The sequence below is a fragment of the Marmota monax genome, unplaced genomic scaffold (genome assembly GCF_021218885.2).
Source record: "Marmota monax isolate L192 unplaced genomic scaffold, Marmota_monax_Labrador192_F-V1.1 WCK01_AAM20220418_F8-fsc00005, whole genome shotgun sequence".
In the NCBI taxonomy this organism is placed as follows: domain Eukaryota; kingdom Metazoa; phylum Chordata; class Mammalia; order Rodentia; family Sciuridae; genus Marmota; species Marmota monax.
In genome coordinates, this window is record NW_026692254.1 from 27,288,738 (window position 1) to 27,305,484 (window position 16,747).

The 16,747-nt window shown below is 38.8% G+C and overlaps 1 protein-coding gene across 1 annotated transcript in view; it reads left to right on the forward strand.

Moving 5' to 3' along the window:
• The window catches only part of Abhd2 (abhydrolase domain containing 2, acylglycerol lipase), a 102,507-nt gene that overhangs the window by 55,649 nt on the left and 30,111 nt on the right, over positions 1–16,747 (forward strand). The window contains exons 4-5 of the mRNA XM_046437122.1: positions 2,228–2,403; positions 6,755–6,922. Of these exons, the coding sequence (XP_046293078.1) occupies positions 2,228–2,403; positions 6,755–6,922 (344 nt within the window). The remainder of the gene's footprint in view (positions 1–2,227; positions 2,404–6,754; positions 6,923–16,747) is intronic.

The following is a 16,747-nucleotide window of genomic DNA, read 5'->3' on the forward strand; positions in this document are numbered from 1 at the left end:
TATTTTTGTATATTTAAAAGACATATTTCTCCCTTTAGATTTACTAAGTGGGTCTGTATTCTCATCATTTCAGCAAGTTCCCCCTGAATGCCTAATGTGCCTTAAGTGCCCAAGGGATAGATCCAAAGGTGAATGAATGGCAGGAGGGGTGTACTTAAAAAAAGCTTCCAAATTAACCAGGCCACCTGGGTGCTAGGACAGAACTATGCACAAAGAAGGGGCAACTCCCCCAGCAACCTGATTGGGAGTGAGTCCTGAAAGACAATTGCTGGCCAGCAGGAACTTGAGTGTAAAGCAGAGCATGGGCACCTTGGGTAGAGGCATGCCCATGTGGGGTGGTATTAGGCCCATGGTTAAGGTTTACTGGAGTTATGCAGAAAATAAAATGAGCACCACAAGTGGCCAGCCTCCCCAGCTGGGCTAGAACCCATACATTGGAGGGCTCTGATCAGATTTGTGCATTGAGGTTATCCCTCCATTGGCAGTGTGGAGGATGGAGCAGGCAGGAGGAAGAGTAAGGCCAGGAAGCCACGTGGGGGGTTGTTGACAAGATTCAGAGTGACATGATCTTGAACTAGGAACATGGTATCAGGGTTAACACATCATTACATGTGACATCTGTGAACAGCCAAAATGAAATTTTGTTGCATTCTTTTGTCATATTTTCTAAGTTATATTGTATTGTAAACAAGATCAGAAGATAGGCACAGGAAATTTACCCATTCTTCTGATATTTTTAACTTTAGCATATTTATAGATCTAATTAATATTATAAGCAAAAAATAATCTTCTGATTTTCCTCTTAGAGTAATCAGGAGTTTGATTTCTTGGGTCATTCCTCTCTCTCTATGTACAATATATGTCCAACTTGGTAGTCTGAGACCCTTTGTGTATTATACAGCTAAATCTTATATAGTATCCAATTGTCTAATTTGACATAATTTTTATAAAGCTGGCTTTTTGTTCCTGTCATAATCCACTCAACTCTTGTAAATGCCTTCATCTGCTTTCCAAATGCCATGGCTTCTGCCCTGATATTTGCTCCTGTGGTGTTATACTGGCAAGTGGCTTCATGTCCTTTTGGTTCTTAAAATACTCTTCCTCTTCTTCCCACCCCCCAGAGAGGAAGCTGTCTGAGAACTGGCTTAAGATGATAGTTCACTTCCCTTAACTTAATGCACATTTAATTAATTACACATATACAAAAAGAGTAAATCAAAGAAGTGCATCTGGTATCATCTGGTTCTGTGAGAAATGACAGGCATGAATTGGCAAATAGGGTGAATTATTAATAAAACACCTCTGTGACATAATACAGAGATGAAAGATTGATGTCGTCTTATAAGGACTCTAGTTTATGTAGGACACATCCTGGCCAACTATCAGGCTTAGGTGAAAAACCACAAAAAAGAAAGGAATTGCAGTTTCAGTAAATCGGAATCACCTTATACTGTGGTCGTGATCATCATTATTTCTTAATTGTACTTGAAACACCTTTTCCCAGTAATTAGCTGGTGTGTGATCTTCGCATTTCTTACCAAAGCTCAGAGTCCCTTGGTGTTTTCACAAAGGACATTTGCAAGGGAGGCATCATACCTTGCTTAGGCCAACAAGCCTTTATCCTTCATTAATCCAACAAATGTTTACACTGCTCTGCCCTTCAAGCACATTCTCTGGGTTATATAGTCATGCTTCCCCTGCCCAACATATCCCAAGGCACTTATGGACTCTTAGAAGAGTTTGCAGCCCTTCCCAGTGTGGCTGAGAGCAGCAGGTTTGGTTAATGGAGCAATCACTGTAACTGTGACTTGTCTTGTTAAGGGAAGGGAAAGAAGTGAGCATTTTAGTGGGCATATGCACCGTGCTACCTGTGTTATATTCGTTAGCTCATTCAATACTAAGGAGGCTAACCCTGTCAAGTTAGAATGTGTTCAAAATTTCTTTCCTTTTATTCTATATTATGGAAATTACCCATGATGAATTACTTAATACTCTAAATTTGAAATCCTCTCTATATAAGCATACCCTGGTTGAAATCTAAAACTACTCTGATGATGCAGGATGCATTAATAAATGGGGGAAGTGGGTAAATCATGGCAAAGACATAAGGTAATAAAAAAACTCTTGCTTTTTGCTTAGGGTACAGAATGTGTCAAGAAAAAACTTAAATAGTTTGAAAGTTTGTTCAAGGAATGTAGAGAAAATTGACCTCTCTTCTCTTTTTCAGGTACATTCCACCACTGATCTGGGGGAAAAGTGGACACATCCAGACAGCCTTGTATGGGAAGATGGGAAGGGTGAGGTCACCACACCCTTATGGGCACCGGAAGTTTATCACCATGTCTGATGGAGCCACTTCTACATTTGACCTCTTTGAGCCCTTGGCTGAGCACTGTGTTGGAGGTGAGCAAGTTTAGGTCATAAAATTGGGCCATCTCTCAGAGAAGGAACACTAGTCAGTGGGGAACACAGTGAGGAGCACACAGCTTGTGCCACCCACTGTCCCACTACATTTGGGGGCTGTAAGTCTGCTGAGAGTCATCACTTAGTAGTGTCCTATGAGAATTTGCTCCAGTCCCAATGGCCCTCCAGAGAAAGCATTGTAGAAAACAATTGTATAATTCTCTTGTGAAATACAGAAGTGTAGTCTAAAAGGATTGGGGAGAGCCTGGGGCCCAGCATCCCCACCCAGGACCAGAGCTGAGTCAACATCGCAACAGAGGCCCAATTATTCTAAGTGCTTTATATATGAGGTTATCTCATTTACTCCTCCTCACAGCCCTGCAAGATTAGTGCTTTTTTATTCTCACTTTACTACTGGGGAAACTGAAGCTTGGAAAAGCAGTATAGGCTGGTTTTGTTTGTTGAATAACAGTATATAAAAGCCATCGGATACCCTATGCATAGGTTTCCTTGGACAAAAAGACACATTCAAGTCATAGTCATTGTGCATGGGTCATGGATATCTATTTCTGAGAAACAACTCCATTTTCCATTGCTGCTGGAATTGGGCATTATTCTATTCAATCTATGCAATAAATACCTGTTATAAAACAATTCATAATGAGGGCTTTTGAAAAAGTGGAGTTAGATGCCAGCATTCTTTTGAATGCCATTTCTATCAGAAGAAAATGTGTCTTTTACATATTCAAAGGCACCTCCTTTTTTTATAGGAGTGTGGTAATTATTTATGGGTAAATAGCATGCCTGTAATTCCAGGTACTCTAGAAGCTGAGGCAGTAAGATCACAAGTTCAAGGCCAGCTGGGCAATTGAGTGAGACTCTGTCTCAAAACAAAATTACTGTAAAAATTACTACACAAGTACCTGAATGCTTGCCTAGCAAGTATAAGGTCCTGGCTTCAATTCTAGTATCATAAACAAATAAAATGATGATAACAAAAACAAAATACAAAGGGATGAGGATGTAGCTGTGATCTAGTGCTTGCCTAGCATATACAAGGCCCTGGGTTCAAGCCCCAGCAGTGGGGGGAAAATTCCAGTAAATGTATTATAACTCTCATTTATTTAAAGTAACTAGAACTGCTGATTAGCTGATAATAAAGGTTTAATTTTTGTTCCTTCTCCCTGAAATGCACATCCCCAGACCCTTCACTTGGCTACCTTGTCATTCAGATCTCAACTCAAATGTCACTTCCTCCTCTATCAAACATTTCCTTCCTAGTAGATCCCTCATGCCTCGCTGCTTTGGTTTTTCATGGTACCTGATGGTCTCTAAAGTAATCTGTGTACTTGTTCATTATCTGTCTGCTGGAATGCAGGAATCCCCAGAGCCCAATAAACAGTCATGGAAAGAATGGATAAATGAATGGGATAGGAATTCACATTGTGTTTATAAATCTTGTAGCTGATCTTTCAAATATTTATTTTTCCACCATACCCAATTCTCTTGTTTTTAGTGCTTTACTTCCTCTACCATTTTTTAAATTTAGCTTAACCATTCTACAGGACTGAGGTAGGGAGCTGAAAAGGGCAAAACTCTGATTTTTTAGTGGTATATATCTATGCCTCTCTGTCACCCCGTTCATGAAGGATATTCTGGGGAAGGCAATATCTGTGACCAGGAAATGTTCCAAGTAAAACTTCTCTGTTCCCTTGCATGATTTTTTGTGACTATAAAAGAAATAAGTGCTCATTTTAGAAAATTGAGATAATACAGAGAAGTTTTAAAAGAATCACCATCCAAACATACTTTTTTTAACATCTTGTTCTATTTCCTTCCAGTTTTATTCCATTATTTTTCTAAAATCTGAATTATTATAATTGTATTAGAAATACTTTCATTTCATGTCATTAAAAGTCTGAAAGTCAGGCTGGGGTTGTGGCACAATGGTAGAAGCACTCACCTACCACCAGTGAGGCACTGGGTTCAATCCTCAGTGCCAAATAAAGAAAAATAAATAAAGGTATTGTGTCTATGTACAACTAAAAAAATATTTTAAAAAAGTCTGAAAGTCTTCAAACATGTAGTTTTTTAAACATTTTTATTTGTAGATGGACAAAATATCTTTATTTTATTTATTCATTTTTATGTGGTGCTAAGGATCCAACCCAGTGCTTCGTGCATGTGAGGCAAGTGTTCTACCACTGAGCTACAACCCCAGCCCCCAAACACATAGTTTTAATGATTTCTTAATAGTCTGTGTTGTGGTCATATTCCATAGTTTAACCATTCTTCTATTATTGGGCAGTTAGCTTGTTTACAGTTTTGTCATTATGAATAATTCTATGATGAGCATCCTTAGTTATAAAATTTTAGGCAAGATTCTGATAATTGGAATACTAGGTCAATGTTTATAAAAATACTAAGGTTTTTCTTTTCTTTTCTTTTCTTTTTTTGGTACTGGAGACCAAACCTAGGGCCTAGTACATGCGAGACAAGCTCTCTCTCACTGAGCTCCATTCCTAGTCGACAAATTTTAAGGTTCTTTATGTATATTATAAAATTGCTTATTAATTCACATTTACCTGCCAGCATTAAGAAGTTTTCAATTGTTTTTCCTCTTAATTTAAAGGAAAACTTGTCAGATTTAATGAAAAAAAATATGTATTCACATTTTCAAGTAGATAATTCATGCTTGTGATAGAAAATAAAAGATGTACTAAAGATACACAGTGAAAGTGTAAGTCTCTCTTCCCATCTCTACTGTCCCTCACACCCTTCCCCATTGGTACCCACTGTTAGGTTTCTTTTGTATGATTCCAGAGCTACTGGATGCATTTATAAACATAGACATTTCTTTTATCCTCCATACAAATAGCAACATATTATAAATTCTTCTACATCTAGCCCTTTTTACTTAATATATATAGGAGAGTTTGCCATATGGGATTATATAAAGACATCTAATTTTTTTTTTTAAAGGCCACATGTATTTCATCACGTGGACATGCAGTCATTTATTCAACCAGACCCCTGTTTCTGGACATTTAGATTATATTCAATCTTTTGCCCTTAAACACCTACTAAATATATACTGTTTTTCATATGTACAGGTTAATCTGTAGGATAAATACCTGAGAATAAAATTGCTGGGTCAGAGGAGTCTGTGCAAAGACTTCTTTTTATTTTCCTATTCATTAGTTCATGCAGAACAGTAGTAATGTTCAGGTACTTGTGTAGTAATTTTTACAGTAATTTTATGTCTATTGAACTAATAAAAAATTGAGCTCCGTTCAATGATGCACATCTGTAATCACAGCCATTCAGTAGGCTAAGCCAAGAAGATCACAAGTTTGAGACCAGCCTGGGCAACTTAGCAAGACTCTGTCTCAAAGTAAATAATAAAAAGAGCTTGGGTGTAGCTCAGGGGTAGAGAACCTCTGGGTTCAATCCCCAGTACTAAGAAAAAATTTTTTGAGATTTATGTATTTTTCATTTTATTTATTTTTTAAAATATTTTTTTAGATGTTGATGGACCTTTATTTTATTCATTTATTTATATGTGGTACCGAGAATCAAACCCAGGGCCTCACACATGCTAAGCAAGTGCCTTACCACTGAGCCACAACTCCAGCCCTCATTTTATTTTTAATAAATAATTTCTATTGTATTTTTCAAATGTACCTGTATCTGACTGACAGATTGGAAAATTTTTAAATTGACCCTTCATCATAAATAGTTTGGGAATCACCAAAATAGCTCCAGCTAGAAGGGAAAAATACTGTTTTTCACAGAATTGAGTGAAAAGATATATGTTAAATTCCTTTCTCCTATAAATACACAATGGAATATTACTCAGCAAGAAAAGAGAATAAAATTATGGCATTTGCAGGTAAATGGATGGAATTGGAGAATATAATGCTAAGTGAAGTTAGCCAATCACAAAAAACCAAATGCCGAATGTTTTCTCTGATATGAGGAGGCTGATTCTCAGTGGGGTTGGGAGGGGAAGCATGGGAAGATTAGACAAACTCTAGATAGGGCAAAAGGGGTAGGAGGGGAAGGGAGGGGACATGGGGATAGGAAAGATGGTGGAATGAGATGGACATCATTATCCTAAGTACATGTAATGAAGACACGAATGGTGGAAATATACTTTATATACAACCAGAGATATGAAAAATTGTGCTCTATATGTGTAATATGAATTGTAATACATTCTGCTTCATATATAACAAATTAGAATTTTTAAAAATTTCTTTCTCATGTCTTCAAATCCAATGAAGTGTAGTTGTTTATATTCATTGTCGTATTCATTGTATACATCCGGATCTCTTTCTCCACCCTATAGATGATGTCACCATGGTCATCTGCCCTGGAATTGCCAATCACAGTGAGAAGCAGTACATCCGCACCTTCGTTGACTATGCCCAGAAAAATGGCTACCGGTGTGCAGTGTTGAACCACCTGGGTGCCCTGCCCAACATTGAATTGACCTCACCACGCATGTTCACTTACGGTAAATAGGGTAGGGTGTATGGCCAATAGTGTCCAAGTTCAGACAAGTGGGGGCCCCCTTTTCTGTTCTCTGCAAATGTGCTGTTGCTTTTGTTTCTGCCTTGTATAGAATTTATGCCTATCTGCAAGAGATAGTGAGGCACACATTTATAACAACAGCAACTCATGCTGTGCGTTTATGATGCCATGCCTCACCACAGTTTTAGAAGTGGGTACACCAACCACCCCTGGCTCACAGAGGCAGAAACCGAAGCTCACAGGGAAGGCCTTGCCTTAGGTACCCTGGCTGATAAGTGTCACAGCAGGGCTAGGAGCCAGCTAGACCTGGGAGTAGAACTTATGCCTCTCACCACTGTGCCATCTTGACTCTCAGGCAAGTGTGTTATGAGACATGTGAATGTCAGGAAGGGAATCTGGCACATTAGAAACTTACAGGATTTTCAAGTTCCTCGAGGACCAGAATTGGTTCTCATATTTAGGCAAATCCTTCTTGACTTTACTCAAAATCCTGTATTTGTTAAGGCTCTAGCTTCTGAACTGTTCATTCTTGATTAATATTTAGTTCTCCCTTCACATAATAAGTATACAGTAATAAACAGAATTATGCATCTGTATGTGCACAAGCATTTAGGATGTTTATGACTAAATAAACTAATATGTTTTAATGGGAAACAACCACATAATAACTATGATGTTCTATTACTTCCTCCCATTCTGTCTGTATCTATGTGTATGTAGTTTTTATTGAGTTGTAGTCATAGCATGTGTACCTACGGTGACTTTTTAAAGTAACTCTATAGTCACCAGCATAAAAGATGCATAGTTATTCTGTTTAATTATTCTAAGAGCCACATTGATATTACTATTCTGTTGTAGTTTATTTAATCATTCCTCTTTTAGGACATGTAGGTCATTTAAAGTTTTTTAGCATTTTAAATGATGGTGCTATGAAGCTCTTTTTAACTTTTTTTTTAACACTGTGACCAAATGTAAACGTCTTATTAGCAAACATTTGTTTTTAGGGGGTATATTGTTTATATTGGGATCTGATGACATTGTCCTTCACCTCAAAGGAGAGGTATTGGATCCCTACAGGGGCACTATAAGCCTATAGGGTAAAAACAGTAATGCCTCGGATCCACAGTGCTAGAAGGGAAGACACACAAGCAATATAAAAAGACAAGGAAAGAAATTGCCCTCAAACAAATCAAGATACTACATTATTAGAATTCATGGCCAGCACAGCAGAAGATAGACCGAGAAAGAGTTTAGGATGTGCATATTTAAAATGTTCTGTGAGTTAAAGAATGATATAAGGAGCAAATACAGTCTGCAAAAGATCATTTTGACAAAGAGCTACATAAACAAATACAGAAAGCAAAAGATTACTTCAATATGGGCATAGAGGTTCTAAAAAAAAAAAAAACAAAACAAAACAGAAAGCCTTGAAATGAAAGAAAGAATAAACTAAATTAAAAGTTCAATTGAACATTACCAATAGATTAGACTACTTGGAAGACAGGACCTCAGACAATGAAGACAAATATAACTGTATTGAAAAGAATATAGACAATACAATGAAAATGGTAAGAAACAATGAGCAGAACATTCAAGAAATATGACATAGCATAAAAAGACAAATGTTTTTATTTCTAAGGTATACGCATTGACAAAATCTGCAAGAAAAAGCTCTTCAATGTACAAATTCAAAATATAAATATGAACATCCTCATTACAATTAAGCTTCAAGTCAGGATTTTTTATAATGGACTTATAAAAAATTAATGAAATACTCTTATTCTTAAGTTCTAAACAGCTGGTTCTGGTGCAAGGAATGATTTCACTGATCCTTAGGATGCAAGTGAAAGAACTCTTTAGTGACTTCTTTGGAGTAAGTTTCCAGTGAAATTATGGAGTTAACATTTTTTATGTGTATTCGTACATAGCAATATATTGCCCTCTAGCAAGGTCATTCCAGTTCATGATGCCTTTGGTAACATATAAGGTCACTCTCCTGCAAGGGCAGGGCAGGGAAGTGGGTACATCCAGGCCTGAGGCTAGGTACTCTGAGTCTGTTTCCTCCTCTGCATTTACTCCCACACCTGAAGACACCCATTGTATAGGCTCCGTTCTGTTCAATAGTTTCGTCAGTGGCTTGAAGATATAGACAATTGTACAGATTTGCAGATAAAACACAGGCATGTTGGGAGTGAGAAAAAGAATTGGATCCAGAAGGCATAAATAAGCAAAATCTAATACAAATGAAAATAGTGAGAAATAATTGTAAGGTTCTGTACGTGAACTTAGAGCTCCATCTAAACAAATAGTGGATGAGAGGTGTGGCTTGGCTGCAGGGCAGGCAGAGACTTTGGAGCACAAGTGTGCCAAACTGCACAAGAAATGCCAGTGAAGGCACTTAATGTGAGCCAGCCCTGTGCTTGTCTCACCTAGATATGGTCCCCTCAGCCTCACCCAGGAATTAGTGAATTTCTGATTGAAAGACTAAGACAAAGAGAGTTAAGCTATTTGGCCAAGGGCATGGAACCTGTAGATAGAAGAGTTAAAAGATAGGAGCCTAATCTTGCTACCTCATCCTCCAGAACCATCTCAGAACTGGTAGAATGGCTGGCTTTGTGGGAATTGGCCCCCCACACCCCGTGTACTCTGGGTGGTGGCTAGAGGAGGCCACATGGATGCATTACCAAGTCAGGGGATCTGGTTAGAAAAAGGTGCAGAGAAGAACAGGCTCTGTGTGGAGTGTTCTCTCAGGAAGGACCCCAGTCAAGAGACAGGCCCTGGATCAGCTACTGCAGCGCTGCTGTCAACTGGCCACATGGCCTTGAGCAGTTTGCTTAACCTCAGTTCCAGATTCAACTACAATAGTAGGTGGGTTGCTGAGTACTTGGCAGGTAGTTGAGGGATTAAAAAACTGACGTAGTAACCATTTATTAAATGTTGGATTTATTCTTATTTCAATACGTGGAGGTCTGTTAAATGTTGGTTAATGTTTTTGACCAGACTTTTTTTTTTAAATCATATTCTGAAGGGGAAGTTGAGTCTCAGTAAACCATTGTAGCCCAGTGTGATGAGTACCCTAGAAGAGGGGCTGGTGGGCATGGGGACGCCAGCTGACTCTGGAGGTGAAGAGTTATGATGCAGTGGGAGGAGTCTCCCAGGAACGGCATTGAGCTGGGTCCTCAAAGGTGAGCTTATAAACAAGGGCTCTGGGCAGGACAATCCAGCAGAAAAACAGCTTGCTGGGCATAGTTGGTGGTATAGTTGGGCTAATGAGTTATATCTGAGCATGAAAAAATCTACACGGTTGAGGTGGATCCATTTAGGGAACACATCAGTCCTGTCCCGGTCATCCCCCATTTCCCCATTTCCTTTTATTTGTTACATTTTCGTTTCATCGAATTTTAGAAGTGAATTCCTACAGTTTATTTTACTTTGGTAGTTTCCCGAAAGGTTACTTGGGATGATTTTTCTAGCCCTGCTATTTAATTGAATACATTGGTGCATTTTCTAACTTTACAGTGCCTCTTATACCCTTTGGGAATAAGATAAAAAAAAAAAATGTGACCTTAATGGGTATAAAATCCAGAAGTCACACACAATACTGAAATCTAAAATATAAACCATCTATGGTAGCTGGGAGGACACCAAGGAAAGGAAATGCTAGTGTTTCCTTAGGTGCCATTGATATATGTTATTTTAGCTTAAAATTATGAGTTTTTAATAAATGGTTCTCTGGACTGGTGGATAAAGAGCACTCCTTTAGTGAAGGTGGCCTTGTGCATGAAGGCAAAGCCCAGGCTTATTAAATAACTTTTATACTTATATATAAAATTAAAATATATATATATATATGTATTTTAATTTTTATTTTTTGGTACCAGGATTGAACTGAGGGGGTCCTTCATTACTGAGCCACATCCCCAGCTCTTTTTTATATTTAGAGACAAGGTCTTACTGAGTTGCTTAGGGACTTGCTAAGTTGCTGAGGCTAGCTTTGAACTCAAGATCCTTCTGCTTCAGCCTCCTGAGCTGCTGGGATTTTAAGCATGCAACACCTTGCCTGACAGGCTTGTTACTTCTGATAGGTAAACTGAGGCAGCTCAACAGTTAACATGCTGGAACTGAAAAACCCTCATCACTATTTTGTTTTTGTACTGGGGATTGAACTCGGGGGCACTCAACCACTGAGCCACATCCCCAGCCCTATTTTGTATTTTATTTAGAGACAGGTCTCACTGAGTTGCTTAGTGCCTCACTTTTGCTGAGGCTAGCTTCAAATTTGCAATCATCCTATCTCAGCCTCCCAAGCCACTGGGATTCATGGATGGGCTTTTAAAATTAGCAAAAGCATATCTGTAGAGTTTTGTTTCCATGCCCAATGTCATTAACTTTTAATTACTATTGTTTTGTGACTTTTTGTAACTACTATTACTATTGTTTACTATTGTATTGTTTTGTATCTGGCCTAATATCCAGCAGTACTCTTGCTTCTTCAGGGTGTGCTTTTCTCTCCTTGCCTTTCTATTTCATTCTGTTGGACTTTAGAATTATTTACTCAGGCTCTATGTTAAATTTGTGTCAGATATAATAGATTTGATTATGCTATGGGAACAAACAACTCCCCAAATTCTTAAAAACAAAGATGTTTTCTGCCTCACAGGACACATCCATCGTGGCACAGCAGGGGGTTCCAAGTCCCCATCATTACTATCCTAGGGCTTAGGCTGCAGCAGCAGCCACCAGCTGGAGCCAGCCTCACAGAGAGTGGAAAGAACCTGACTCTTGAAGCTTCTGAGAAACCATAGAGGTCACTCCTGGTCGTAATTTATTGGCCAAAGTACACAACATGGCCTAACCTAACTCCATTGGGGTAGAGATGTATTTTACAGTAGGGAAAATAGATACTAGCAAACTCTGGCACAGTTTATTACAATTTTTAATAGAATTAATAATTATAAGTTAACTTGGAAAAGTTCATTTGTACAGTACTTAAGGAACGTGGCATTTTTCTGAAACTCCTAGTTCTCCTCATGTAGGTCATGGCTGTACACTGGCTCAATAGTAGAATTCCCCCTGGGAACTTTTTAAAGATCCCAGGGCTGGATGCCAGCTCCTGGGGAGCCCGTGGTTCAGCCTAGGTTTTCAAAGCCACAGACATAAGACTTGTTCCATTTCCTCTTTAGTTTTGTTTTGCTTTTAATTTTTATTATAGAAATTTTCAAAATATGCAGAAGTAGGGATAATAGTAGAATGAAACCAGAACAAACCCCAACATGCCATCACCCCATAACAGTTACTCTGACCAGTCTTGTCTCTACCAGAAATAGATGCAATAATTTGGGAATCTTTCCACCTCTTTATTTTGAAAATTTGGTGTGGATGTCTTCTTTTGTATAAAGTATAGTTGGATATTATCAGGGAGACACAGATTTTTTTTTCCATAAAACAAGAAACCTTCACTTCTGCTGGTGCTAAATGAAGTCCGAAAGTGAGAGATGGGACTTGCTCCTCTTGCCTGCTTCCAGGATTCAAGTCAGGTCCATCAGTATGTTCAATTGGCTGATAGGTTTCTTATGCTTCTTTTAATCTTCTTTCTTCCCCAACTAAGTCAGCTTCCTTTTTGGTATGGAGTGATTGGATGTGACATTGGGAGGCATTCTGGGTCCTCAAGACACGCTGCAGTCAACAAGTCAGGCTGCATGGTCCCACCCTAAGTGTATGAGTGAGGGCCAGGGCCTGGCCCTGGCATCACCAAGTGCTAGAGGGACTCCAGAGCCTGCTTTCTCAGGTCCATCCAAGTTCAGTTTGGAAGGCCATCCTGTGGCCTTCACACAGCTCCTCCCTGTCATTTGAGTTTCAACCAACATTTCACCTTTTTAAGAGAGTCCTTCATTGATTCCTCCCCCCACGTAATGTGGCTCCATCCTCCCAAGTCATCCTCCACCTAATGTCACTCTTGACAGTTTTCAAGGCACTTGAGAATTGAAGTTCAGTATTTTTTTTCATCATTTGTGAACTTATATTCACATGTGTTTGTTTATATGTTTATTACCTGCCTCTCCACCCAAAAAGTCCACTCCATGAGAACAGGCAGTCTTTGTACTGTATGGAGTGATTGGATGTGATATTGGGAGGCATTCTGGGTTCTCAAGATACGCTGCAGTCCTGTGGTAGCTCCCATTGCCAAGAATCCTGCTGAACCATAGACTTTGCTCATCTCCTTAGACACCACTGCCTGCTGACTGAATGAGGATCCAGGTGATGGACATGAAATGGCAGTTTGTGAATGTATGGTGTCTAAGTGGGTATGCCTTGCTGTTCTGCAAGTCCTCCCTTGTGCAAATCACATCTCTAGAGCCAGAGGCCAGCCATTCAAGTCACCAAGAATACCCTTTTGGCTTTCTGAAATAGTTGTCTTCACCAGAAGAAATCAATAAAGGACTTTGACATGAAAACACTATATTCTTCTTTTCCTGTTATGTACCCCCTCAGGTCTCTCTCAGAAAATTACAAAAGATCTTTTCCTATTTATCAAACTAACTCTGTTCCAATCCATGCAAGCATTAATCCCTTGTTACTAGCCATCTTTGCTGATGTGATTAGAAATGATTGAAAACAGATCTCTCTTGCTCAGAAGAACGTCCTAAGTGGATAATTAGGCATTCTCAGAATCCTTGGTGCTGCCTTTCAAAGATAAATTCATTAAGGAAAGTCCTTCATGATAGTAGTCACCATCTATCTCACACTAATAAATGCCAGGCATGTGCTGAATTTTGTGTGTATGTGCTTCACTTGATCTTTACTGCTTCAAAGGTAGGTATAATTAGTATCACAGGCTTGAGGAGGTTGAGGTTAAGTTCCTCGTTTAGGGTCATGTGATTAGTAAGCAGAACCAGTATTCAAACTGTGATTTGTTGTTGTTGTTGTTGTGGTTGGGGAGGTGCTAGGGATTGAACCCAGAGCACTTTACCACTGAGTTACATCCCAAGCCCTTGTTCTTTTTTTTTTTTTTTCCCCAATTTGATTTAATTTTATTTTGAGACAGTCTCACTAAATTGCCCAGATTGGCCTCAAACTTGCAATCCTTCTGCCTCAGCCTCACCAGTAGCTGGGATTACAGGCGTATGTCACTACACCTGGCTAAACTGTATGATTCTTAACCCCAATTCAATAACACCTCTGCTGTTGTGTTAATTTCCTTATTTAGAATATGGTTCATTAGGATAGAGAGGAGCAGGAAGATATTTGAACATTCAAAAAGGTTTTTCCCCACTTTGATGGCAGTAGATATTACTGTTTGTATTGATAGCTGTCACTTTCATGGTGTTTGCTCTGTGCCAGGTACATTTATTATTTACTCAGGCTCTATGTACTTACAAATTAAACCAGTCATTTCTCTTCTACAGATGAGGGTCCAGCAGGATGTAGTTAATGTTCCACATCACAAGGCTGACAGGAATGAGTGACCCTGTTTCAAACTCAGGCAATCTAGCTATTGTCTGAGAGTTCATGCTCCAGAACAATGGGCTACTTTCCCTTTCATATAAGAAAGTGCATCCTGCTGATACTTCTGAGGTGTTAGGAAATAGGTCTCACTCAGATGCATTTTAGATACAGGGCAAAAGAACACCTGAGAGCTGCTTAAAGCCACAAGAAATGGGCCTGGTGGATTTGTGTTCATTCATCCAGCTTCCTCCAGAGCCTCATGGGGCCACCCCCTATAATGAAGATACAGGTATAAATTTAAGTCCCTGCCTTCAGAAATCTCCCAGTGTATAAGGAGCACCTCACATCTAGCCTGGTTAAGGAAGGGACATATGGCCACAATCAGTTTAAGCTTATTTGCTGGCTTTATCCAGAAAGAGTATTTACCAATAAGAGTATCTTTATCCAAAAAGTTGAGACTCTTTTTTTTTTCAGGGACAAGAACCAATCTTAGTTTTTTAACTGTTGTATTATTTTCTGTTAATCTCCTGCATCTAGTACCTCTCTTAGATCTTCTCAGGAAAGACTGCACAGGGCAAGAGCCAGTTCTTTAGAGACCCATAGGTGGGGGCTGAATGCCTAGTGGAAGAATTAAGGAAGGTTATGGGGGAATCAGCAGTAACACAAAAGGCACAGAGTCCAGCAGATACCAGACAATGACAATGATGATTGTCTTTATTAGCCCTTTACTCTAACTTTGAATTTTCTGTGAACCAACTTAGAAAAGAAGAGGCAAGTGTTTACTGGAACAGTTAACCAACCTTGCCTTTGTAGCAGCTTTGTACAGTGACCTCTTATGAACATGTGAACTTCCACAAAGACTAATTTGAGACACCATTCTTGTTTAGTGCAAATGCTTTCTTCTTTTTTGAGCTTGGTCTGAGTTATGTCTCTTTCTGTGGTCACAGGGGTGACCAGGCCCTGAGAGTTATTTTGAAGGAGAAATGCTTGCTTTCCTGTTGCAGGACTTTCAGGATGGGCCTCCTAATCAAACCTGGTTGGATCACACATCTTCAGCTCAAAGCTATTAGTTTCAATTCAAATAGTCAGAGTCAACTCGTGTGTGAGTCGGTGGTGCTGGAGATTGAACCTAGGAGCTCACACATGCTGACCAAATGCTCTACCACTGAGTTACACCTCAGCCCTGGAGTAAACTCTTAAACTTAGTACTGGAAATATTTTTTAATTGCTGTCCATGCTCTGTTCACTGTATTTTAACTTCTAAAGATAATTTTCTTTCTTTTAAAAAAATTCTCCTTACTTCAGTATAGTCCATAGACTTTTTTAAACTAGAAAAATATTAAGTATTTCTTTTAATAAATTAAATTAAATGTCATTAGCTGATCTGACCAAAAATAAAATGTGAACCTATTAGGATGACTAGTAGCACCCACCATAGTGAAATTTTCAACCTGACTTAAAGTTCACTAAACTGTCTTATTGGTAAATAAGAAATGGGATACTGCACTGGAACAGGCCAGGTTCCATCTCTGTGATGTGGATGAGATCAGTCAATATCACTTGGAAAAGAAGGAAGAGGAGAAGTCTTAAAAATGTTTTTGAAGTATATTATTTACAAAGAATCTATTTTTTAGTTGGAACACTGACTTAATTTATTTTCTAACCCAGACAATGTTTGGAATATGAGTGTTTTTGTCAGTGATGTTTGGGGACCAGAAAGTTCAGGGCCTATCTTTGCAAAGAGCCTCATACCCTAACAGTCCTGTATTTATATTCAGAGCAAACTATAACTGGATCATGTCTATCAGCCAAGGAGTGAACTGAAGCCAGAATTTTTCAGCTGATGATGATTCTGGCCCTAGTGTCACATCTTCATATCTTGAAGTTTTATTGCCAGAAAGTTAAGAGATAAGCAATAAAGGGTCCTGAGTTTGATCTTGATTTGAAGAGAGAAAAACTAAAATTTTTATGTCTCTTCTATATCAGGTGACAGGAATAAAAATAACCTAGCTTTGGCCCCCATAGGGTGACCAAATCCCTTATGACCATGAGAGCCTCCTAAGAACTTAACACCCTTTTCTGACTAGAACACCAAGCATTGAAAAATGGGCTCAAAAGTTTTAAATTGATTCTTCCTGTGAGTTAACTATAAATAATAAATAAATGAGTCCTTTCCTTACTTCTAAATTCTTGACTCTCTAGCATTAGACATCAAGGTGAGAAGTACCTAAAATCACAGCATTGGGATTCTGTTGCTTAGAGAAGGAGCTCTTTAATTGAGTTTAACACTAGAAGTTTTTGGTTTTTAAAATACCTTTTGGAACTTGAAGGTAAGGTCAGAAAATTTTACTTTGCTTAGAGA